The 18,481-nt window shown below is 44.8% G+C and overlaps 1 protein-coding gene across 3 annotated transcripts in view; it reads left to right on the forward strand.

Annotated features, from left to right (window-relative positions):
* Positions 1-18,481, forward strand: part of FAM193A (family with sequence similarity 193, member A) — a 111,229-nt gene that overhangs the window by 79,673 nt on the left and 13,075 nt on the right. For 2 of the 3 annotated variants that reach the window (XM_008567810.1, XM_008567808.1), the window contains exons 15-19: positions 1,234-1,516; positions 2,217-2,400; positions 3,399-3,629; positions 6,663-7,524; positions 16,061-16,142. In XM_008567810.1, the coding sequence (XP_008566032.1) occupies positions 1,234-1,516; positions 2,217-2,400; positions 3,399-3,629; positions 6,663-7,524; positions 16,061-16,142 (1,642 nt within the window). The remainder of the gene's footprint in view (positions 1-1,233; positions 1,517-2,216; positions 2,401-3,398; positions 3,630-6,662; positions 7,525-16,060; positions 16,143-18,481) is intronic. The other variant, XM_008567809.1, reaches the window with a different exon arrangement.

The following is an 18,481-nucleotide window of genomic DNA, read 5'->3' on the forward strand; positions in this document are numbered from 1 at the left end:
TCAGGAATCCATAGGGATGCTCAAACAAGGGATAGGGTGGGGAAGCTCTTTTTTGCAGAAGCTGTCACCACTACATGTGTAAGGGCAGAAGTAGAAAGTCACCACCCTGCAGCCAGCAAGGTGATAGCTAATTCAGGTAAGCAGCATCAGTAGGTATTAGGAACATTGGATATCAGTTTGGAGAATGTAGTATTTTTCACTGTCCAAAAGCAGCATCCACAGGAGACTGACACATTACAGAGGGACGGTGGGCACCTTACTCTGGTGACATCTTACAGACAGCCCCCTGCACACTGTCACAGAACAAACAAACATGAGGTGCTGCCTGTTGCCATAAAATGAGAAGGATCAGACATAACCTTTGAATGATTTGTGCTCAGAATGTTTCACCTAAGCCTAATGAGAAAAGATGAATGCAAATTGGCAGGCAGCTGGCCTCTTAAAAAATGTCAGTCTTGGGCCAAGCCCGTGGCGCACTCGGGAGAGTGCAGTGCTGGGAGCGAGGCAGTGCTCCCGCCGCGGGTTTGGATCCTGTATAGGGATGGCCGGGGCGCTCACTGGCTGAGCGCAGTGCGGCCGGTCTCAAAAAGGACCAAAAAAAAAAAAAAAAATGTCAGTCTTGGGCCAAGCCCGTGGCGCACTCGGGAGAGTGCAGTGCTGGGAGCGAGGCAGTGCTCCCGCCGCGGGTTTGGATCCTGTATAGGGATGGCCGGGGCGCTCACTGGCTGAGCGCAGTGCGGCCGGTCTCAAAAAGGACCAAAAAAAAAAAAAAAAATGTCAGTCTTGTGAAAGTGAAAAAAAAAAAGTTTAGAAGAGGCTGGGTCAGGGGAAAAGCTATAGACGACGTGGGAGAAAGTGGAAAGTTGAATACAGATTGTACATTAGATAAGAGTGTTAAGTCTCTTTGGTGTGATGGTGGCATTGTGGGTATACAGCAGAAGGTTTGTGCTCTCAGAGTTCAGGCTGAAGTATTTAGGAGTGAGAGCGACTTGCATATGTTAAACAAAACAAAAAGTGTATGCGTGTAAGAAGTGAAGTAAATATGACACAGCATTAAATCTTGACAAATCAAGGTGAAGGATGAATAAGTATTCTTTATATTATTCCTTCAGATTTTCTGTAGGTTTGAACATTTTCAGAACATAAAAGTGGTAGGAAAATGTAATCAGGGAGGACATGAATGTCTGTCTCTTCTTCAGCTGTTGGCAGTGACTCTTGCATCTCTAAATGCAGGTGATGTCTTTCATGGCATCAGCCAGGAGGACCACAGACACTCGGCACCTGCTGCTCCAAGGAACAGCCCCACAGGCGTGGCCCCGCTCCCGGCCCTCTCTCCTGCCGTGCTCTCTCCGGCCTCCACGCCTCACCTTGCAAATCTTGCAGCCCCCTCATTCCCCAAAACTGCAACCACAGCTCCTGGGTTTGTGGACACGCGCAAGAGCTTCTGTCCTGCCCCTGGGGCACCCCCACCTCCCACCACAGACGGCTCCATTAGCGCCCCTCCGAGCGTGTGCAGGTGAGCCCTGGAGCCCAGATCCTGATGGTGAAGGTGAGGTGCACTCTGGAAGGCAGGCACCATGCTGTTGCACTAACATCTCCAGAAACTGAGCCCTAGTGAAATGCAGAGGGAATGCAGGGACATCCCCAGCAGAGGCCATTGAGGGTGGGGGGCAGTCTCTGATCTCAGCCTCTAGTTCTGCAGAGGGAACATCAGAGGCTATGGGCTGCCAAGGAGCGGTGGGCCAACCACCCCTGACACTGGCAGCATCAAGGAGTATGCCTTCTTTGTTTTTTAAGTTGTATTTGTGATACGTTGGATAGAATCAGAAGAAAATGCACAAAGTGTGCATAGTGAAGCACAGCACAGCAAATGCTGAGCAGTGTTTTTTAAGACAATTTCCATCACTTTTGAACTTGCCTGTTCAAGACCAGCCCTTCCTCCCCCTCAGTGTGGAAGTGGTGGTGGCAGGACAGTCACAGAAGGAGGCACTGGAGAGACCACGTGTGCTCCTATTCACTGGCGCCTTGGGAGCACTGTGAGTGGTGCCAACACACACCATCTATTGGCTGCGCATGCTGTGACCATAGCCCATGCTCCGGTGCACTGCCTCTCACACCCGAAAAGAGCAGAACAGTGGGCACTGGCGAGAAACAGTGCCAAGTCAGGGCCTCAGGGGGTTGGCCACTTGCTGATAAGCCTGTGTGCGGTTTTACAGTGACCCCGACTGTGAAGGGCACCGCTGCGAGAATGGTGTTTATGACCCCCAGCAGGACGAGGGGGATGAGAGTGCAGACGAGGACAGCTGCTCTGAGCACAGCTCCAGCACCTCAACTTCCACCAACCAGAAGGAGGGCAAGTACTGTGATTGCTGCTACTGCGAGTTCTTTGGGCACGGCGGGGTAAGTGTGTGAAGTGAATGTCTGGTGATGCTAGAATGGTGCAGCATTCATGCTCTCTTGCAAGAATTACATTCTAGGTTGAATTTGGGATATGGTTATGTTGTGTGTAAAGTTTGTTTACAGCATAGTTAAAATCAAGATATGGTCTGAAACAGCAATTCCACTTCTGGGTTGTATTTATCCTAAAGAAACAATGAAAAAATGTTTGCCCAAAGTTTTAGCTATGCATTTTTATTGTTGATTTTTATATTTGTGATTTCTAGAATAGTTGATGAAGTAGGATGTGGCTACTAAATACCCAGAAGTAGGAAATTGTTAATTATGGTATGTCCATACAGTGGAATACTACGCATGTGTGTCGGGTTTGATTCCTGCTGTTTGAATGCAAAGGATGCTGATACATATAACTACTTTGTACATCCTTCCAGAGCAATAATTTTATATGTGCAAGGAAGATACCACCATGGTTCCGGGGAGATGAGCAGGAGGAAAAGCAGGCGCTTGTCATTCTTTTCCTGCTTTATTTCTGTTTGCATTTCCTAAAATGTGTACATTTTTAATAGGCAGTAAGAAGTTTGGCAGTAGGATTGAGAGCAAATGTTCTTTCTTCCCAGCATGAAGAGGAAACCTACAAATAGATGGAATGATGTACAGACATGTTTATTGACATGAAAAGATAATCACACTGTGTTAAATAAAAGGTAGATTAATCAGTATGTGTAAGTTTTTCTTTTTCAGTTTAAAAAATCCATTTGTGTACATAGTTGTACATACTTTACCAGATTTTTCACAAGTATATAAATGCAACTTTTGGGTGAGTTGGTGATAGGTTTTTTTTTATTTTTTCCTGCCATCTGTTTATCTTATATTTCACAATGAATATGTACTAGTTGAGTAACTTAAAAAAACAGGTTATTTTTAGAGATATGGTCTGAAAATTGTTACACTGTCAAAATTGTTAAAACTTGAAGCTTAATTTAGTTGTGTTCTTGTCTTAGCCTCCAGCCGCACCAACAAGCAGAAATTATGCAGAAATGAGGGAAAAGCTTCGTTTACGGCTGACCAAGAGGAAAGAAGAGCAACCTAAAAAAATGGATCAGATCTCGGAAAGGGAAAGTGTTGTTGACCATCGAAGGGTAGAGGATTTGTTACAGTTTATAAACAGCTCAGAGACCAAACCAGTAAGCAGCACTCGGGCAGCCAAGCGAGCAAGGCACAAGCAGAGGAAGGCAAGTGGCAGTCTCAGGGCTGGGTTCTGCACGCAGCTGGTCCCCAGGCACCAGGCTGAGCCTAGAGGAGGTCAGGGCTTGGAATTCCTTCGCTTGCCCATGATGCTGCTTCAAGAGGCCCTGTCCGTCCCGGGGGGGCGTGAACTGGAAGCTGGTTAAAACCTCAGGAACACTTCCTCTTTTGAGTCATGGGTTTGTTAATGGATCCACACAGGCCTTCAGGTTCTCATGCTGGCCTTCGTGTGGGGACTGCATCAGATCCTCCAGCCCCATCTGTGCGAGCACCTTCTTTCTTGAGGAATTAGAGGAAGGATGAGCCCACAGTTGTAAAGAAAGTGGAAGTGGGGTCCATGTGGGCTTTTAGAGCCTGTGAGTGAAGAAGTGACTGATATGAGACTGGGCAGGGCCCTCGGCACAGTAGTGTCTTCTGGACACGAGTCTGAGCAGCACCCCTACCCCATGCTCCTCTTGTCTTGTCCCACTGGCCATTCTAGATGAGGGCCAGCGTGCGGCATTGACAACAGAGGGTGGAAGAACCAGGTGACCGGCCTCTGTGGGAAGCCCTGGGCAGTTCCCACCTCACCAGAGGGTGCAGAGGGTCACAAAAAGCAAGTATCTGCTTGGCCCAATGGTGGGGCTGTGCATAGGTTTGACCTCTGGTCTAGCAAGTGAACAGAACATTCAAAGACTGTGCCTGCCAGGAAATGAGAAGTTATATTCTTTATTTCATGTTAACATTGGAAGTGATGGGAATAGGCCTACTCTATAATTTGTGCCACCCACCCCCACCCCCACCAGGTAACTCTTGGAGGATCTTTCTCAGAGCCCCTATACTGAAGTGATTCCAAAGGTCCTCCTGGTTTTGACTCCCTAAAAGCGTCAGGTTCCGACAGCCAGGTGAGGGCTGCGTGCAAAGGGGACTTGCAGAGGTTACTAGGCGGTGACAAAAAGACGGTTGCTTGGGAAGAGACGCGATCCCTACCTTCAGCTTGGTCAGGCAGAGACAGGAGGAGTAGGAGGACAGCCCCACGGTGGACCAGAGCTTGGGTCATTTGTCCTGTGTTATTGCTTCCAATTTAGCTATTAGTTGCAGTTGTTCCACTAAGAGTATTAATCATCAGTAGCACTGCTTGTACCTCACAATCCTAAAGCAGGTCTGCACTGACTGTCAGCTCTAATTTGGAGGCTTTGGGGGAAAAGAAAAGCCTGTTTTGCCCCAGAAGATCTGGGTTTGCCAAGCCCGCCTGGAGTGGGGAGAACGTGGTATATTCTCCATTTAGGAATGTCCCAACATCGGTGGGTCTGAGAGTGGTTCAGGGCCCTGAGATCTCCCATTGGGATTCTCTGGAGGCTTCTGGGACTCCTTCAAGTGCTTTTCAGGGGTGCTCTCCGTGCCAGGCTCTTGCCCTCTGACCTTGCAGGCAGTTTGGATCTAGACTTCAGGCTCAGCACCCACTCACACAGTGTGTGACCACCTGGTGCTCTCCGTCTAGCACCCCATCACACAGAGCAGCCCACAGATCTGCACTGAGGCTCGTTGACCAGCTGGCTGTTGAAATGAGGGCAGTAGTTCACGTGTAGACTCTGCCCTGTAGCAGGTTCACCCCATAGATCTGTGCTGTGGGAGTCACTCTGCTGGAGACTAGGGCACTTGCCCAAAGTACGTGTTTTCACCTGTTTGTTACCTGTTGGTGACAAGATGAGGAGCTTGCAGCAGAATGTAGACCAGTATGCAGAGTCTGCCAGTGGCCCATGAGCGCTGGCACGTGTGGTGACAGAGCCGATTTACCTTCTGGCACAGCCCCAGTGCCACTGTAGACCCTATTGTAAGGCCCCTCCAGGAGCTGCCTCCCAGGGAAGGCTTCCCTTTTAACCTATGGAGCAAGTATTTTAAATAATTTGTACTAGAACTGTCAAATTAAATTTTTTAAAAACCATGTCATTGTTAAATTTCACCATAATTTTTGAAGTTTTTTAAAAGACAAGTAAATTTGTCTCCTAAATATATCGTGAAAAATAATTTAAACTTGGAAAGTACCTTGATATTTTCCCAGGCAGAATGTTTTTGCTGGTTTCTGACAAGGACTCGCCTCTCTGTGGTGGGAGGAGCCACGCTTCCTACTCTCAGGGGCCTTCGTTTGTTTGCTCAACAGGAGGAATAGTTTGCACTTACGCCCCTAGAATATATCACTATTAAAATGCAGTCTTATGGGGCCGGCCCGGTGGCTCACTGGAGAATGCACCGCTTGGGAGCGCTCCCAAGCGGTGGCGCTCCCACCGAGGGTTCGGATCCCATGTGGAGACCGGTTCCCGCTCACTGTCTGAGCGCGGTGCAGGCGCAACACCGAGGGTTGCGATCCCGTTGCCGGTCAGTAAAAAAGACAAAAAGGAAAAAAAAATGCAGTCTTATGGAATGAAAATTATTTATGAAGTCGGATATCTTGTTTGCCATGTAATATTGAATATTTTTCAAAGTCATTTGCTCTGTCACAGTAGTGAAAATATATTGGAACTTTTGTTTATATGCTAGAGCAAGAAGAAGAAATTCTGTTTTTTAGTACACATTTCTTGCATGCCCTGTTGATACAGGCGAATGCATCAGCATCAGCTTTCACCTGGAAAGGTGTGCTTGCCAAGGGCTCCGGTGGCACACAGCAGCCTTCACTGCCGCAGGGTCGATCTGTAGTGTCAGCTCCGTCACCCACCTGTGAGGGGTAGCCAGCTCCCTGGACACAGCTGCTTTGACCTTGGTTTGTGTGCCCAGCACCAAGTCAAATGCTATGAGGAAGTTTTTGTTAACCTCCTTCCCCTGCCCCCAGTAAAGTAAGCATCTTCCTTGTTAGAGGTGATAGTTGTGTAGAGTCAAATAATTGGAGGTAGATGTGTTTTAAATCTTTGACTTATTATAGCCCCTTTCAGAGTTTATGTTCCATTATGTGATTTGTTTTTGAAATTATCTTAGTGTTATGTATGTCTTAATTTTTAGAATACTTGGCTATTGTCTTAAGTTGCCTTCTCTTTTGGCATCGACAGCTAGAGGAGAAGGCTCGCCTGGAAGCCGAGGCCAGGGCCCGGGAGCACCCGCACCTTCAGGAGGGGCAGAGGCGGCGGGAGGAGGAGGAAGATGAGGAGGAGGAAGAGCACTTCAAGGAGGAGTTTCAGCGGCTTCAGGAGCTTCAAAAACTAAGAGCTGTGAAAAAGAAGAAGAAGGAGAGGCCAAATAAAGACTGTCCCAAGCTGGACATGCTTGCTAGAAATTTCCAGGTACCAACAGAGTCTGTCCCTAACTCTGAAAACATCCACAATGGCTCACTAGAGCTAACTGAAGGACCAGAAACCTCATCTCGCTCCCCTTCCAGACACATGGACCACACAGAGCCCAGGCTGGGGCCGGGAGCTGATGGGGATGCTGCAGACCCCGTCAACCCCAGAGACTCCAAACTTGCCCTCCCTGGGGAGGCCAGCGGGAAGCAGCACGAGCCGCTTGTCTTCTTCTTGGACATGATGCATCGCCATAAAGAGGGCAGTGGCAAACAGAAGCTGAAGCAGATTAGCAAGGCCAGCAGCGAGCCAGCCAGGAGGCCTGGGGAGCCCCTCAGAGCCACCGAGGGGCAGCCCAGACCCCGGGCCCAGACCGAGCCAAAGGCTAAAGTGGTTGACCTCCCGTCCCTCGCTGAGCAGAAAAGAGAGGAGAGAAAGGTCAACAGCAACAACAACAACAAAAAGCAGCTAAACCACATCAAGGAAGAAAAGTCCACCCCCGTCCCTGCTGAGCCCACCTTCCCTGGAGAGCACCAGCAGAACCACAAGCTGGTGCCGGCGGACTCTCCACAGCCCAAAGGCAAGAACAAGAAGAACAAGAAAAAGAAAGGAGACAGAGTCAGCAGTTCAATTGGTAAATGCACAGCAAAGAGAAAGCGTTTCTAGCCCGTGGCTTTGAGTTTTCTGTATGCAATGTGGTAATATGCGGAAAGCACTTGCTTTGACATTCTCGTGCAGTACTGGAGGTTGGAGCTGTCTCACCTGTCCCTTCCTTTGTGCATTTGTGGCTTTTTCACCAACAATAAGGGACAAACAGCCATTGTTGTTATATTTTGTTACTTTGAAATAATCTTAGACTTACCAAAATGTGGAAAGTGTAGCGCACTCCTGCCCTCTCTGGTCCCCAGCATCGCGCCGCACCACATCCGCCTGGTCCTTCCCTCCCCTGCTGTTTTTTGAACTAACAGCGTAGTTTTCGCATATGCTGCCCCTCACCCTCAAATACTTCAGAATGTATTTCCTTAAAGCAAGGATACTCTCTCATAAAACCACAGTATAGTGACCAAAATCAAGAAGTTTCCACTGATAGAGTGATGTCATCTAATTATACATCTTACTCATATTTTTCCAGTTGTCCCTTTAACACATTTTAGAGCAAAAAGGAAAAAAAACAGTTCTTGTTATTTCTCCTGGCATAGGATCCAGTCCAGAATCACATGTCTCTTTAATTTCCTTGAATTTGGATCAGGTCCTCAATCTTTGTTCTCATGGCCTTGACATTTTCGATGAGGATAGCCCATACTTTTTTAGAATGTCCTTCAGTTGGGTTTTGTGTGTCGTTTTTTCATGATCAGATTCAGATTGCATATTTTTGGCAGCAAGGCCATGAACAAGACGGGTCCCAGTTAGTGCATTCCGTCAGAGACAGAACGTTATCCTCTCTTCACTAGGGACGTTAACGCTGATCCTGGGGTGCAGCGGTGTCTGCCCAGTTTCTCCACGGTCAACTTAACATTTCCCTTTTGCTAATTAATAAGTCTCTTATGGGGAGATGAATGTCCTGGTTTTTATTATTTACCCACTAGTTCTAGCATCCATTAATGATTCTTGCCTGAAACAATTATTACTGTGTTGTTTGCCGTATGGCGAAATTTCTAATATTATTCCTTCTACGTTTGTTATTTGTCATGCTGCTGTAGGGAGAGCTTTTCTCCACCTTCATTCGTTTAATTACTACTTATATCAGGGTGGATTCATGGATTCTTACTTGATGCTGCAGGTCATAGTCCTTTGCTAACACTATGTTATACCCTGGTTGTCCCAGATTCGGTCAGTCCCCCCTCAGGGTGGCTTTTTGCTGCATCCTTTCCCTGCAGCCCCACCAGCCTGTGACACTTTGTACTTTTGTCTTAGTTGGATGCTCCAGACTCATCTGGTATCTTTGCGCGCCCAGCCCTAAACTGGCCATTTCTGCAAGGAGCCTGGTTTTTTAGTGGAGAGTGGTGTGTAGAAAGCCAGACCTGGACACGGTGGCGTGGCATTCCTTCCAGGCCCTCTCAGAGAATGCAGGGTCAGCAGAGCTTGGAGGGTGGGGCGTGGGCATGCAGCCTGCACACACATCCGCGTCTGTTTCTGCCTCTGATTTCTGTGTTACAAACCATGAGCTCCCATGGATACTCCAGTCCCACTCTAGTGCCATGCTCTGTGTTGTCACCTCCCCTTCCATGTTTGTGACACTTCTGATGGCGAGAACCCGGATCCTGTTGCCATGTACTTCTGCTGACCTTTTAAATCCTAGAATACAGCAAAGTGTATTCTGCGGAAGCCTCTGAACTTGCTTATGGTGTTTGCACAGTTCTTTTTGTCTTTTCTTTACCTTATTTTTAATTTTTTTAATTTTTAACTTTCTCTTTTTTTGTCTTTAACCTGAGGGTATGTACTGGTAATGCTGTGTTTCAAAGTGACTTGAACTAGTTCATTTTCCCTTTTAGTACAGTTGTGTATTTAAAACAGTTACACATTTAAAGTTAGTTTCTGTTTCTGTTCCATTTTGTTGTGGTCCCCTACTCCCATCCCTCATTTATTTTTTTCATCTCATTCTCATCCATCCCATGTAGGTAACTAATCGGTTTATTATTTGCTTTTCTTTTTTGCACAAAAGGTAACATGCTGTAGATATTGTTTTGACCTTTGCTTTCTTTTTTTCTCTTAATCCCTCCATATCAGTTCATAGAGATCCTCCTCCGTTCTTAGAGCTGCATAGTTCTGTGTTTGAAATGTACTCTATCGTATTCAACAGTTCTCCTACGTGTGAGTATTGAGGTTGTTTCTAATGCTTTGTAGTTAGGGCCGGCCCGGTGGCGCACTGCTACAGTGCGCCGCTTGGGAGCGCGGCGGCGCTCCCGCCAAGGGTTCGGATCCCACATACAGACCGGTTCCCGCTCACTGGCTGAGCAAGGTGCGGGTGCAACACTGAGGGTTGCGATCCCGTTGCTGGTCCCGGTCCGGTACGGGCACAACACTGAGGGTTGCGATCCCGTTTCCGGACACGAAAAAAAAAAAAAAAAGACTAATGCTTTGTAGTTAGAATCAGTGCTCCAGTGAGCACTCTTGTCCGTATGTATTTTTACATTGTTTGGAGAAGTATCTTCAAGGCAGTTTCCCAGGAGAGGGAGTGCTCAGTCAAAAGGTACGTGGGCACTTCCCAGACACTTCCGAGTTGGCCTCCAGACCCTCCAGTTGGCCCTCCCACCAGCAGCCTCACTGACAGTGTGTTGTCATACTCTTGTAACTTCTGCCAGTCTATGAGTTCAAATCATTCCTCACTGTAGTTTTCATTGGCTTTTTTCTCTAATTACAATGAGGTCAGTGCGTGTGCGTGCATGTGCGTGTGTTTTGCTGGCCAGTACAGAGATTGAGACCTGGATCTTGGTGTTATCAGCACCACACTTTAACCAACTGAGCTAACCAGCCAGACCTGGACAAGGTATTTTTAAGGGCTATTTTTGTATCTTTTTTGTGAATTTTCCATTTATGTTTTTTTCATTTTTTTAAAATTGGGTTTTTGATCTTTTTCTTTTTGTTTTTAGGAATTCTTTATACGTTATGGATATTAGTCTTTTGACTGTGTAATATGCTGCAAACATTTTCTCCTGGTTCATAGGTTGTTTGACTTTGTTTAATAGCTGTGTGGAAGTTTTTTTTTTTTTGCTTTTATGTAGCTAGTTTATTAATCTTTTATTACTTCTGGGTTTTAAATCATTGTTAGAAAACTTTATCCTAACACTGAGATTAGAGAGGAGCACCCAGGTTTCTTCCTAATATTTGTATGATTTCACTTTTTTTCATTTAGATCCTTGATACATATTTGGAATTTATTCTTGTGTTAGGTGTGAGGTGTAGATTCAGTTTTAATCTTTTTCCAAATGGTTAACCAGTTGTCTCACCACCGATTATTAAAAAGTTCGTCCTGCCCCAGTGATTCAGGATGCCACTTTTGTCCTACAGTGAATTTCCATATGTACTTGGGTGTGTTCCTGAAAGTTCTGTTCTTTTTCACTTTGTTTACTCGTTTACTCGTGTGCTATTATTACATTGAGTTAATTATTTTTAGAGGCTGTACATGTTTCAATTCCTTATAGGGCTACTCTCTCCTAATAGCTTTTTTAGTGTTTTCTGTATCAGTGTGCCTAACTCCATTAAAAAAAAGCTTGTTGGTATCTTTATTGGGATTGCATTAAATTTATAAATTAATTTAGGGAGAATTGATGCCTTTTTTATGTTGATTGTCTTTTCCAAGAACAAGGGATGTTTTTGCATTTGTTCAAGTCTACTTTGGGGTCTTTCAAGAAAGTTTAAATTTTTCTATCGTAGGTTTTTCAGACTTCTTACTAAGTTTATTCCTAAGTATTTAACCATCTTTGTTTTTAATTTAAATGGGATATTCTCTACCATTATATCATCTAACCCTGTGGTGTCCAGTACAGTAGCCACTAGTCACATGTCACTATTGAACTCTTGAAATGTGACTAGTCCAAATTGAGAGGTTATACATGTTAAAAAACAAAACAAAACTGGATTTTGAAAACCTACTATTAAAAAAAAAAGTGAAAAATCTCAATATATTTTTTATATTGATTACATGTTAAAATGATAATATTTTGGATATATTTTATTAAATAAATATATTACTAAAATTAATTCCACTTGTTTCTTTTTAATTTTTTAAATGTGGCTACTAGAAAATCCTAAATTATATATGTGGCTCAGATTGCATTTCTGCTGGATATTTCTGTATATGAAAGCTATTAATTTCTTTGTATTAATTTTATATCCTCTGCTTCACTGAATTGTTTTATTGTTTGAATCTTACTGTTGATTCTTTAGGGTTACATGCGTTCTGTTGTATCTCTGCAAACAGAGAAAGCTTTCTACTGCTTTTCCACTTCTTAACGCCTCTGATTGTTTTCTCTTGTTTAACTGCATCCTTCCTGATCTTAATGGAAATGGCTCTGGTGTTTCCACATTAAGTAAGATGCTAGCTTTAGGACTAAGATTTATATGTTTTGTCATGTTAAGAAAACATCCAGTGAGTCCTACGTTTCTTGAGTGTTTTTATTAGGACTGGGTATTGAATTTTATCAGAGGTCTTTTAGCATCTATGGAGGTAATCATGGTGTTTCTTCTTAGAACTATTAATATTCTGTATTACTCAATTTCCTAAAATTGAGCCAACCTTAGATTCCTGGAATAAAGCCCACTTGCTTGTGGTAAATTATGTTCTTTGGTTTTGGGTTTCATTTGCTCTTATTTTATTAATTTTGTACATAGATACTCATGACATCTATAACTTCCTCCTCTGTTTTTTGGTACTGTCTGTGTTGGCTTTGGACATCAATATTATACTTGCCTCATGGAAACACTTAGGAACGCTTTTGTTTTTTTCATTATCAGTGTTCTGGAACAATTCACATTGCACTGGGACAGTCTTGGCGTTAAAAGTTTGATAGGAATCCTCTGTACAACTCTCCAGGCTTGATACTTTCTTGTGAGATAGTTTGTTGACAGCATTCTCTCTTTCCTCCCTGGAAATTGCTCTAATATTTTTATCTCTAATGAGATTAATTTTGATAAACTATTTCCATAATAAATTATCCTTTTCAAGTAGATTTTCAGATTTATTTGCATAGATGTCTGCAAAGTAGTCTCATAATTTTTTTAAAACCTTATTTTCAAAGTTATTTTCCCCTTGTCATTTCTTATTTTGTGTGTTTATGTTCTCTCCCTATTTTGCTTGATTTAGTTAGTGGTTTATCTGTTTTGTTTGGGGTTTTTTTTTCTTTTCTTAACTAGAATCTTTATTAATTAGGTTTACTGTTGTTTTTTCTCTACCTCCTATCTAATTGCAATTTTGTACCTGTTGGCCAACTGCTTTTTTATTTCTAAAAAAATGTTGGAATTTAGGAAAATTCGTTTTGTCCTTGTGCATTCCTTTATACTTCCCCTTTTAGTGCCCTAGTGCCTGTGTCCCCTGCGTGTCCTCTTACAGCCTGTTTTGTCAACGTTGAGGGGATTCTCCAACACCCCCTCATTGCCTCTTTAGCAAACAGCAAGCTAATTCCATTCTTCTTTGCTCTTTCCTGTCTCTTCTCTTCATGTTTTTAATTTGCATTATTTCTGCTTTGTCAGAACACCCAACGTTCTTGGGTGCACAGTTAAATCTGGTAATGCTCATATCGATCCTTCTGTGGTGTACCCAGGCATCTTCTGGTTGGGCGAAGCTCTTCCTCGGGTGCTCCACCTCAAGTAGGGCTACGGAATTCTCTGAGCTCGGGCAAGGTAAACAGATTGCTGCCATGATGACAATGAATAGACAGCTTGGTTGGGTGTAAAATTTCTGGGTCACACTTGCTTTCTACCTGTTTAATTTAGTGTTGTTGTAAAAAAAGTCATCTTGATACTGAATCTAGTTAAAGTTGTGTTTCATTTTTTTTCTTACACTAATATTTGATAGGCTGATTAGTAGTGCTAATCAGGAAAAAAGAATATTAGAAACCTCTGTGTTAGGGCAGCCCTTCCAGCAGATTTGCCTGCTGTGTGTGTGCTCTTGTGGCTGGAGCTGTCCTCTCCGAGCACTATTCATGGGATGGCTGTTGAGACTGGGCTTTCTCACCCTTCACTCTCTACATCTGTAAATGCTGCTGCCCACCTCGCCCTTTCTCAGCATCAAGTGTTGAGTGGTGGACAGTGCTGCTGCCACTCAAACCTTTACAGATGGCGAGTGGGAATGCCCACCCACGCCTGCTGCACCTCTCTACGCAGGTGTGTGGAGCCTCTTGTGGCAGGGCTGTCCCCACGTCCGTTCACATCTGCTGTTCTCCACAGGGCTCAGGGTGTTGGCTGCATTTCCTTTGAACCTCGTTTTTTCCCTTCTACTTGGGTTGAGATTCTCAAAGGTCAATTCTCCCAGGCTGTGTTGCTCTTCCTCCTGAGAGGAATGCACCCAGCCTTTGGTCCTAGACTGCCCTGTCCCCTGGGGCAGCAGTGACTGTGGCCTCAGACCACGGTGTGCCCTCGTGGACGCGAGTGTGAACTGGCCATCATGGAGCAGGTGCAGGGAGGACAGGTATGAGGCTCATGACAGGCATGAGTGAGCCCAGTTGAATTTGTGCTTAATATTCTTAAAATAATAGAGAGCTTTTTAATTGAGCATCATCTAATCCTTTCCAGACTTGTCACATATGCTGTATCATTTACTTTATAGTGTCACCACCCAGCCTTATCCTCTCTTGCATGATGTAAAACATTGCACGGAGAGAATAGACAGTAGTCCTGCAACCTGGACAGACACAGGGGAAGCAGGAGGGCTGTGGGCCACTGGGAAAGAGACCTTCCAGGTAGAGGCTTGGCCACAACAGAGGCCAGGGCAGGGGGGAGCGGTGTGTGTGGATAGAGCACATCAGAGAGTCTGCAGGCTGCATCGGAGTATGTCTTACAGGCTGGGGAGCAGGGAGTGTAGCAGCCGTGAGAGGAAGGCTGCTGCATTGGGATCACTTTGTGGGGATTGCTCTGCAGAGGCCAGATCAGGCGGGGTTCATGCTAGAACCACAGAGCCAGGAAGAAAGGTGGCTGGTGTGTTGTAGTCCAGGCCAGCACCAAAACAGTAGCAGTGGGATGGACAAGAGCAGGGGTCTCCAGCTGTTTAGTATACCCAGCATGGTGAAAGGTATGATGTGAGAGAAGGGAATGGGAGAGAGGAGGGTCATCTCTAGGTCCTGTCTTGGCAGGCTGGGCGTGTGGGGAAAGGAGCAGGCTTGTGGCAGATCAGACAGGCTGCAGTTTCTCCCATGTTTAGGGGTCAGGTGCCTGCAGGGTGGACATACAGGAGGAGGCTATTTGATGTATGTGGTGCCCAGGAAGGAGGTCTGGGCAAGGGTGGAGGTTTGGAGGTTCTCAGCTTCCAGATGGTTGAGACCCTCAGGGATGTGGGGAGGGAGGGAGGAGGCACAGAGGAGGAAGACGGAGGGCAGGAAGCTCGGGGTGCCAGCAGGGCACTGGTGGGGAGTCGTGTGTGAGGGCCATAGTCACCCAAGTCCTTAGAGAGAAACTCTGCCTGGTGCTGTGTGTCCTCAAAAATGTTAGCTGCTTTTACGTAAGTAAAACATGCCTTAATTGTGCAACTGTGGAAATGCCCTAGTATTAGGAAGGCAAGGGGTCTTTGTTTATTAAAGATTCTAAAAATTGTCCCTGTAAGGTCTGCAGGGAAATGGAGACTCTCCTTTAACAAAGAAACGTTGGTGTTCTCTGCACTCGTACTCTCAGTGATGGGGCCAGATGCTGCTCGTGCACTTCCCAACCCTCCCAGCAGCCCAGCCAGGTGCTGATGGGGCCTCTGTGACACATGAGGCTCAGACAGGGCCCGGGACGGTGCTCAGCATTGAATCAGATGTGTGGCCAGAGCAGGAGAGAGGCGTTGAAATTCTCAGTCTTGGCTGAGATTACAGGAAATTGTGTGATCCTCAATCAATAATCTCCCTGCTATCCTGCCTATTTTTAAAGGGTTATTTAATTGCAGTGTGAAACGTATCCTTGCTTATGTTTGGAACAGCATGAAAAGTTTTTCATGAAGTCTCTGGGTGTCATGTGTGTGAGATGAGTACCTGGGAGAGCTGCCTTCCTGAGGGGCGATGTCTGGGTCCTCTGCTGTGGAGGGCACATGCAGGGGACCACACTTTCCCTGCCTTGGGCCTGCCTTCTGGGCAGCTTCTGTGGGCAGCTGTGCTCTCTCCCTCCAGCAGAGACTTAGGACATGAACCCTGGGCTCACATGCAGCTTAGTTTTCTGGGAATCTTCTTCTAAAGGGCTCTCTGATGGGTTGGCCATTGTGGGGAGTCTAGGTTCCAGCAAATAGACTTCTGACAAGACCCAAAGTTGCTTTGCTCAGCAAATGTGTGAGTTGCACAATTTCCATTTTGGACCTGGATGTTCAGAAGCACACCAGAAAGATATGCCTTTTCTTTGGCCTTCTGCAACATCTCGTCAAAAAAATTTTTACAATTTATGCAGTTGTATAGACTAAGTAAAGCCAAATGATACATTTTCTTCTGGTAAGATGGCCTGCGATTGTGTGCTCTTGTGATTTGACTTTCTTCTTTGCCTTTATTTTACAGACGATGTCTTTTTGCCTAAAGATATTGACCTCGACAGCGTGGATATGGATGAGACAGAGAGGGAAGTGGAATATTTCAAAAGGTAAATGTGAAGACTGCATGTCTGAGCAATGATGGTTTCATGGTTGTAGTACACATTTGGTTTTCTCTCTTCTGTGGCCGTCCCATAGTTGTCTTGGACGAAGTTCCGTCAGCAAGCCCGACAGCCTGGCTACTGAGTAGCATCTGGCAGGATAGGCCCACCATTCATGGCCCTCCCACAGCCCAGCACCACACACACACACACCCACACACCCACACACCAGATTCTGGGTTCTGGCAGGTCTTCCAGGTGATCCTGATGTGTGCTGATGATGGGTGAATACACTGATGTGTCATGCTTTTAAGGAAAAAGGTAACATTTCAGGTACTTTCTCAGTTTTCCTGATGGGCAACCTTTGTCTGTACTATGTTCAGTAATGTTTTATCTACTGTGTGAATTACGGCAACACAAATTTATTTTAAAGCTCTTGTTTTTTCTTTTGAAGTACATTAACCTCTTTGTTTCAATACACACACACAAAAGAAGCAGTGAGCCGTACAAAAATTCATTAACTCATATCTGAAATATTGTAAAATTCTAAATGTTTCTGGAAAATATATATCTGTCTGTTATATAATTTACATAACGTATATTTAGCAGGTGGAGAAAAGCATTTGCTAAAGTTAAACATCCATAATAAAACTCTTGACAAACTAGGACTAGAAGGTCGTATTCTTAACATAATAAAAGATAAAGGTACCCATTAAAAACCTGCAGTAAATGTCATATATAATGGTGAGACATTAAAAGCTATCCCTTGAGATTTAGGATGCCCATTATCACAACATCTGTTTGTAAAGGCAAAAAAGAAACAAAGGGGATAATGATAAGAAAGAAGGAATTAAATTGTCATTATTATTCTCACATGATATGAATATATTTGTATGAAAGCCAAAAGAATCGATAGGTAAATTACTTGAATTATTAAGACAGCTTGGTGAGTTTGTTGGATACAAAGTCATTGCACAGGATCCTATTACTGATATCAGGGACAATTAGGAGCTCTAAAGGTACCCTTTCCCTTAACACCCATGCCCCATTTCACACTCTCCTACTCCTTAAGGCATTTTTGGTTTTATAATAAGCAAAAGAGTCTGCAAGATCCACCTTCCCTGCTCCCCAAAGAAACAGACAAGAACTGAACTAAGATTGGATGGCATGAAGGTACTGGGGAGGCCAGGAGCCTAGATTTCCCACACCGAAAGTGGGAATACCCAAGTATCGGGCCAAGAATACCTGGGGACAGATGTCAGAACAGCAAGGCACCAAAGCCATGGTTGGATTCCAAGGGCAATGGATAGTGCAGGGGCACTTCTTAGATATAGGCAGAACATTGGAGAGAAAATTTCCTAAGGTAGGCCTGTAGGACTTCCATGCTTTAAAATCATGCATGACCTCATAAACAAACACCCAAGACTTGGGAGAAAACAATGAACATATAAAAATGTAATTGTTAGGGCCGGCCCGTGGGTCACTTGGGAGAGTGTGGTGCTGATAACATCAAGTCAAGGGTTAAGATCCCCTTACTGGTCATTTTTTAAAAAAAATAAAAATGTGTTGAGCTGAGCCTGTCGCGCACTTGGGAGAGTGCAGCGCTGGGAGCGCAGCAACGCTCCCGCCGCGGGTTCGGATCCTATATAGGAATGGCCGGTGTGCTCACTGGCTGAGCGCGGTGTGGGCGACACCACACCAAGGGTTGCGATCCCCTTACTGGTCACGAAAAAAGACAAAAAAAAAAGGAATGGAATGTATACTGGATCACATAAAGCAAGGCTCAAAAATTTCAAAGAATGGGTATGTATAGTTTGTGTTCTTTAACCAAAGCATATTTTAACTAGGGATTTATAATAAATTTTTAAATCCATAGATATTTGAAAATCTAAAAGTATATAATTTGGGGCCAGCCTGTGGCTCACTTGGGAGAGTGTGGTGCTGATAACACCAAGGCCACGGGTTTGGATCCCTATATAGGGATGGCCGGTTAGCTCACTTGGGAGAGTGTGGTGCTGACAACACCAAGTCAAGGGTTACGATCCCCTTACCAGTCATCTTTTAAAAATAAATAAATAAATAATAAAAGTATATAATTTTAAATAACTCATGGGCCAAGTATGAAACTGCAGTGGAGTTCACAGTCATATCACCCTGAACGTGCCAGTCCCTTCTGATCGTGGAAGCTAAGCAGCATTGGTCCTGATTAGTACTTGGATGGAGACTGCCTGGGAATAACGGGTGCTGTCTGCTTTAAAAAAAAAAAAAAAAAAAATTGGACACAGACTTCAACATCACTCAGCATCCGGGAAATGCAAATCAAAACTACACTGAGATACCATCTCACC

Source organism: Galeopterus variegatus, unplaced genomic scaffold, assembly GCF_000696425.1.
Source record: "Galeopterus variegatus unplaced genomic scaffold, G_variegatus-3.0.2 Scaffold347, whole genome shotgun sequence".
NCBI lineage: Eukaryota > Metazoa > Chordata > Mammalia > Dermoptera > Cynocephalidae > Galeopterus > Galeopterus variegatus.